The sequence below is a fragment of the Papilio machaon genome, chromosome 20, assembly GCF_912999745.1.
Source record: "Papilio machaon chromosome 20, ilPapMach1.1, whole genome shotgun sequence".
NCBI lineage: Eukaryota > Metazoa > Arthropoda > Insecta > Lepidoptera > Papilionidae > Papilio > Papilio machaon.
This window is the reverse complement of record NC_060005.1, coordinates 2148674-2156653: the sequence shown is the minus strand read 5'-3', so window position 1 is coordinate 2156653 and position 7980 is coordinate 2148674. Positions and strand designations below refer to the sequence as shown.

General features: G+C 31.9%; 1 protein-coding gene across 1 annotated transcript; it reads left to right on the top strand.

The window, feature by feature from the left end:
* The first annotated feature begins 1230 nt into the window (after positions 1-1230).
* LOC106710054 (centrosome-associated zinc finger protein CP190) lies at positions 1231-6008 on the top strand. The gene has a single exon (XM_014502029.2). The coding sequence runs from the start codon at positions 1570-1572 to the stop codon at positions 5899-5901; it is 4332 nt and encodes a 1443-aa protein (XP_014357515.2). The 5' UTR covers positions 1231-1569; the 3' UTR covers positions 5902-6008.
* Positions 6009-7980: the final 1972 nt, after the last annotated feature.

The following is a 7980-nucleotide window of genomic DNA, read 5'->3' as shown; positions in this document are numbered from 1 at the left end:
TAATCTTAATAATATTGTAAATGCGAACATATTTATGGATATCCATCCATCCATCCATCCGTTTGTTAGTTATCTCCAGAACGGCTGCATGGATCTCAATGTATAGATGTATAACACAGTCTGGAAGAATACATAGGCTAATAATTATGTTTTTTACTTCCGTGCGGACGGAGTTGCCGTTGACAGCTAGTCAGCAATAAAGCCTAGTTTATAGAAATAGGAAAATACTAACTATAAACTGTATAGAGATATCTTAGCACCAAATTAACTAGATTTGTAACGATTGGAAACTTGAAAATCTTATAATTGAGGTTCATCACTCCAACGAAGGAATTTATTAAATCGATTTCAGTTGAATAGAAAAAATAAACTGTATTGATATCAAATATCCAGTAATGGTAGGGATTTATTATCTTTCCGTCCTTTTTCTTATGGATGGTTGGCAAAGTACATACTTCCATACATCTAAATCAGCCATTATCTGAATTCACTGCCTTCGTATACCTCGTGCATACAATCCATTTCAATAGTAGGAATTAGAAAGAGTAATACATGTTTTTAATTTACGTATAACCTGGTTAGAAATCGCAATAATGATCTTTGGACTGTTATAGTATTAAGACAACAAACCGCTGAACTATGCCTTAAACATTTTACAAATCTTGATCTACACGGAAATGCATAGTTTTAATTTTTTATCTTTCGTTTTAATTTCTTAATTAATTTGTAGTAAGAATAAACACAATAGTGTACTGTAAAACAGTGAATTGCTTTTAAACTTGCTTACAAAATTCATTTTCATTAATATGGTCTAAAATATGGGTCATCAGTGCCATCTGTTGGTTATAAGTACAATAGACAAATAATATAGAAGCGAAAATTATGCTTTTGATGTTTCCTACACCTTCGTGTATTTTCTGAATTAGAACGCGTCCAATCAATAGTCATCGCAGAGTTTAAGCAGATGGCGGCACTTATCATACGCAAAGCGTTATCAAGTTATATACGTTTTATAAAAACTTAACGAAAACCTTTTCAATTAATGCCGCAAATAACATTTACCAACATCTTGTTATATTTCAATTTTTTTTCTACAAAAGATGGAGATTGTTTGTAATTTTTAATATTAAATTCGTATTCAAAGAAAGTATTTTGACTTCAAACAGCAATGTAGCGTACGTCTAAAAACGGGGACATCTTTTACCGCCATCTTGCGTCTCTTCTGTCAAATGCGGTCGGTTTTCGTGGAGTAATTTTATCTCAGCGTTTTGCATGAAGCAAACATTGAAAAACTTGCAAGTTATACGATAGAATTCGTAGTTTTATTGGCAACTTCATGAAAATGTACGTATAAATAATGTGGCGGAAAATTTAAGTGAAAATAACAAATCAAGTCTAGAAAAAATGCCTACTCCAAGTTGGGCGTGCGTGACAATAGAAATGTCGTAGACGTCGATCGATTGCAAATGTGAAAAAATATTAATTGTAAATATATATTAACTGCAGGAGAAAGTTTACCCCATAACTGTGATGTTTTGATTTGTGTGGGAACAATAACAAGGATCTACAATGTCTGATATGAAACAAGTGAAAGTGGATAATTGGGGAATTTATTTCCTTCAAAGATTGAAGCATTTCTTCAACCGGACTGATTATTGTGATCTAACACTACAGTTCCAAGACAATGCTCAACTCAAGGTACATAGACTAGTACTTAATGCATGCACTGAATACTTCGAACTGCTTGAAAGAACATGCGAGATGTACGAGGATTGTTTGGTTATGCCGGATGACTTGCAAGCCGACGTCGTGGTACCTATAGTTAACTTTATGTACACCGGCCAGCTCGGTTTCAAGCCAGAATTGTTGGAAAGACTTTATCAAACAGCACAGGTAATGAATATGCCAGTCTTGACTAAACTACTAGATGCCCACAGAAATCAAATGCAGCGAACAGGTCACGATTATCAAAATTTAAGATCATATTCAAAATCATTTGAATCCTCCAAACAATCAAAGTCACCAGCAGTGGCATCGACTAGTTATACAAGCACAAAGCGTTCATACAGTAAAGCTTTTGATAATGCATTTCCTACAAAAGTTAAAAAACAAATTGTTGAAAAAAATTCTCACAAGCTTGATCAAAATTTACCAAATAATGAATCTTCATATTCACAAAAAGAATCCACAGAATATCCGGTAAAGAAAAAACCTTCAATTGCTGAATCACGACCAACAAGATATGAGCTACCAGAAGAATTAGATGGTGACAATATCTTTGACAACTCATTTACAAGTATATCATATGAGTCAACACCATTGATGGTGCATCCCGAGACTGTAAAGCGTTATTCTTCCAAAAAGACTAACATTTTTGATGAGACTTCTAGTACTAAAAGATTGCTTCATGGCACATCTACATTAGACATTGTAGAATGTAAAAAACTTTCAACAAATGAAAACATTTTTGATGATGTCTCTGAAAATGTTCAAGATGATGCATTCTCTTCAGATGTTTCTACACGACAACAGAAAGACTCAAATCAACTTTTTGATCTAATTTTGGATAATGATAATTCAAAAGCAACAATAGAAATTAAGGATAGTGAAACATCTAAGAAGCCAAAAATAGATCATGCCAAAATAATAAGTGATGTTCTCAAAAAATATCCACACTTGGTAAAGAGTAATAAAAATATAAAACTAAGGGTATTGGATGCTCCTATTAAATCTAAAAAATCCAAGTCTGCAAGTTTTTATCATGATGAAAAAGATGTAAAACCAAAACATGAACAGGATTGGACACTTGACATTGATGTGCTTGATTCAAAAGGAGCTGCAAAGCTAATAGCGATGGGGGTTGATAATGTCAAGGGCCCATGGATATGTCTCATCTGTGGTACACCTGGACGAGCATTACATTTCGGCTCCTATTATAAATTCCGAAGACATTTAATAGAAGTACACAATGAAAAACCAGTTGTAAATATGTGTGAATATTGTGGATTGAAATCACATAAAAGAAATTACCTCTTGCACCATTTATACACCAAGCATGGTGTGCCTCCACCCTCACCTTATTATTTCCCAAAGTGTAATCAATGTCCTTACATAGCTTTATCTGAAGCATTACTCGTGAAGCACAAATCAACACAACATGATGATAGCAAAACCTTTGCTTGTAATGTTTGTGCCGCCACATTCAGTTCCTCAACAAGGCTGCTTACACATATTCAAATGACGGGACACAAGTACAGTGCTGATAGAAGAACAATATTGCATTGTATTTATTGTTATAAAACATTCTCTCGAGAAACAAATCTCTACAGCCATTTGAAATATAATCATAAACAATCAGCACAAACTGATAAGATTATTGAGGAATCGGATGATGAAAAAGAGTACAAAAGGCCTACAAGTGGAAAATCTGATAAAACCAAAAATATTTCTCTTACCTATACAAATGAATATGAAAATATAGATGTCAAGTATCAAATACAACAGAAACCAGATGGTAACATTCAAGTGCTTTCAAAATTGCCACAGTCTCCTTCTTCATCAAAACATAAGATATTAAACCCCTCCTTTAATTCACCTACTAAATCAGCCCAAAAATCAGAATTATCATTAAGCAACAAAACTAAATCAGAAATTTGTGAAGTAAAACCTTCTAAAATCATTAATAAAGAAGATGAAATTGTTGTAATTAATGGAAATGAATATATTATTAAGGAAAATCATCTAATTCCAAGGTCACAAAATGCCCCTGAAAACGAAGAATATATATTAGGCAATGACACAGAACAAAGTGAAAACAATTCAGTACCAACTACTTCAATGGAGTTTCCTATTATTCAACACACCAATACCGAGGATTCTAAAATGATTATTAAGAAACCAATTCATGTGAATGAACCAATAGAAATTGTTGTTTCAAGCGAAGAACAATACAAAGCCTTGATGTCATCAACTCATTCTATTATTTTTGAGGAACCGAATAAAACACTGACAGTTTTAACTGCACCTCAAACTTCTACAATTGAAGGTACTACTATTGATCTTGATAATACTCAAACTAATGATATGATGATAATTCAAGAAAATTATCCATTAAATGTGTCCGAAACTGTTTCTACTGACAATAACAATATTGTTGTAGTATACAGCCACCAAGTGGATGATTCAAGTAAACAATTCCAATACATACCAACTCAAGGTATTGAGGCACAATTCATACAATCTTCAGCTATGGTGACTCAAAATTATGGTACTGTAACTACATCCACTCCAGTTATGAGTGTCCATACATTAGATACTAATGTGAATGAGTCATGGCAGAATAGCCTTAAAGAAAGTGTTGAAAGTGTACCAATTCAGGTAAAGCTGCAACAACATGTTGAAGTTAATGATTCCAATACACAACAATTGATTGGAGACCGACAAAATTCTTCAGATGTCCAAAGTACTCAAGATATTCCTACCTCAGAAGACCCTTCAGTTATTTCAACAGACTTGGACACCATCGATGAGACCACTACCCAGACATGCTTAGAAAATACGAATAATTCTGAAACAGTTAGTATGGATCAAGTATTAATAGATGAAGTCCCTAGTATGCCGACCACAAATGTACCTATAACAGAGCCAAGTGAGCAACTGGTACATAAAGAAATACAAACTGAAAGTATAGATATTGTATGTTCAAACCAATTAGATGTACCAGAAAATAATGTGAAAAATATAAATAATGGACAGTTAGGTATAGTTGCAGATAAATGTACTGAAAACATAATTGTTTTACAACAAAAAGTTGTAGAGCTTGATATAAATAGAGATGTGAATACAACAATTGTTCAAGATGCTTCAGTTATTCAACAAAATTTAATTACTGAAGAAGCTGCTCTGAATAGTGGTTCCAGTAGTGTTGAGGTACCGACAAACAACATAGAAGTCAAACCAACACAATCTGATAAAGAACTGCCTGATCTAACAACTGAGTGGACTCCAGTTGATAAGGAAAATTTGATAGCAGACAATGTTGACACTAATATCACAGGAGGTTCGGCATACATAGAAGAATCTATTGAAAATATACAACAAGAAATGGCCAAACAATTAGAAGCCATTACAACCGAAAACAAAACAATGCAAAACAGTGAACCTATAACCACAACTACCACAAACCAACCTGAAATGGAAAATAAATCAGTTATTAAAGAACTAGAAATTCAAAAACATTCCTCGACTTTAGGTTTAGATGACAGTGAAATTTCCCCTGATGAAACCAATGCCAAACTGCTTGTTTCAGAAACCAAAGACAAAGGAATCTCTGAGTTACTACCAACAACAATTGTAGAACCTGCGTCCACTGATATCAGAGACAAATTGTCAAATATTACAGATAAAGTAGAAACTACCAGTGAAAAAATTATTCAAGACAATATGGTCACTGCAGCTGAGTCTGAAATTAATACTGCAGATGTAAATGACCTCAAAGATGTACCAGTATCACCTGAAAACAAAGAAATTATAAACCATGACAAAGAAGACAAAGCTGAAGAAAAGACAAGTTTAATAGAAGAAAATCATACAAAGCCACAACAGCGGCCTGTTATATCACTAAATAATAAAGCAAGAGAGAAAATAAATACAATACTAAATGATTGGGATGATAATGATGATCAAGATGAAAAAGAAGATGACTTGAAAAATGAAAGTGAATTTATTGTAGCCAAGAACAATGATGAAATTGTGCAGGAAGTAGAAATGATACCAGAAGTGAATGCTGCACAAGAAGCAATTGAAACTCCTCCAGTTAAAGTAGCTGAAATCAGTAATGAAAAAATAAAAAGCATTGTAAGTGATTGGGACGATGATGATGACGAAGAAGAAAGTAAATGAAAGCAACGCAGTATACAAATGTGTAATGTGTAAAAAGTATTTAGCACTAGCTTTTACCCGCGACTCCGTCCGCGCGGAATAAAAATAGAAAACGGGGTAAAAATTATCCTATGTCCTTTTCCTGGTTCTAAGCTACCTGCCCACCAATTTTCAGTCAAATCGATTCAGTCGTTCTTGAGTTATAAATAGTGTAACTAACACGACTTTCTTTTATATATATAGATTACATCTGTAGAACTCCACTTTTACATTTGTATTTCCATATTGATATCCCTTTTATTCTTTTTGATAATACAAGTGTCACAACAATCAAACCTGGATAAGCGATAGTCATAGTTCGGTCCCGGCAGACAACCTCCATAATCGAGAATATAGCGGTTCCTTGGACTCTTGTTTATCCAGATTCAACTGTACATGGAATATAGTTCAGAAATAAGTTGCAACGTTTTATATTGAATTTAAGTTCTATTTACAAAAGATGTTTGTAATCAGATTGAAGTTTTGAGTTCATTACAATTTTTTTAATTGGTTTTAACCAGCTTTTATTTCATTATGAAATACAATTTTGTTGTATATATAGAGTGAAATTGTATGCATTATCTAAACTTTTTTTTAATTAATTAAGCAGACAGACATCTTGACATTGTAGTGCTTGCCAGAATATAATTTTTAAGTATAAATTGGCACTTGCATTCATTATCATGGGTGAAATTGTAATCTTTCATTAGCTCCTTTGATGTAATGAATAAAGTTTTCATATTTGTGAAATCATATGAAGAAAAAAAAAGCTTTTGCTTTTTCTATATACATATATATTATTCTTTATATGATAATTAATGTTAAAATGAAATTGCGGATATGTAGGTATTATTGTAATCAATCCATTTTTAAGTGTAAGAATCATAGTTTTACGAATATATTTAACATTAGAACATATTCCTATTGTATCACAATACAATTGGTTTTAATCAATTTATTTTATTTATAGCATAATAAGTGTTAGTAATAAATACATTTTACAAGAAATATTGTTTTATTTATGTAAATACTAACTGTTGCCGGCGACTCCGTCTGCACGGACCTAAAAGTACTAAGTAGCCTATGTGTTCGTCCAGGCTACCTTATACATCTATGCCAAACTTCATTGAGATCTGTTGAGCCATTTTGGACATACCTTCTAACATACATCCATCCATCTAAACATTCAAATTTATATTACTAAGGTTGTGTTATAAATTATTGTTTTTTTTTTTCATGCATATACAGCATGATGTGTTTTTTCATGCATGTACAGCAGACCCCATGTTTGAAATAATCTCATTACTATCTTTGATTATTAGGTATATTTTTATCACTGAGTTATTGGATTATAATAATTCCTTAATCCTTCTATTTATCCCAATCTGTTTTAATTTAAAAATATTGTTAGTAATTTATTTATTTTACTATTTTGTTATGGAAAAATGGATATACTTTGTTGAAATAAAACAAAATATTTATGAAAAATACTGTTTAATTGATTTTATATATTAACAACAAACTGCCAGTACATTTCACCTATTGATGTATTGTTTTGTATTTTTAAATATTACAATGATTTCATTCAAGAATTTGTAAAAAAATCTGTTTATAATTACATTTGTAAAAGAAAACATCAAGTTTTAAAAAATGGATAACCCACAGCCTTTTTTCATCAAGTAGCAAGTTAAAATGTTAACATATGCAATGTAAAAACTAATATGAATTCAATAAATGCAATTAATGAATAAATCACATCAAATTCACAAAAAAATATAATCAATTTTTTATCTACAAACATTTTTATTTAGAAAAGAGTAAAGTTAGAATTAAAGAAATAATTAGGCAAAGAATTAAATAATACATATTTAATAATATGTTTCAGGAATGAATGTAGCCTTATTTTATATTAAACTAGCTTTTACCCGCGACTCCGTCCGCGCGGAATAAAAAAAAAAAAAATGAAAACGGGGTAAAAATTATCCTATGTCCTATTCCTGGTTCAAAGCTACCTGCTCACCAATTTTCAGTCAAATCGATTCAGCCGTTCTTGAGTTATAA

Excerpts from the sequence above, each read along its gene's own strand:
- LOC106710054 (XM_014502029.2), top strand. The coding sequence starts at position 1,570 with ATGTCTGATATGAAACAAGTGAAAGTGGATAATTGGGGAATTTATTTC.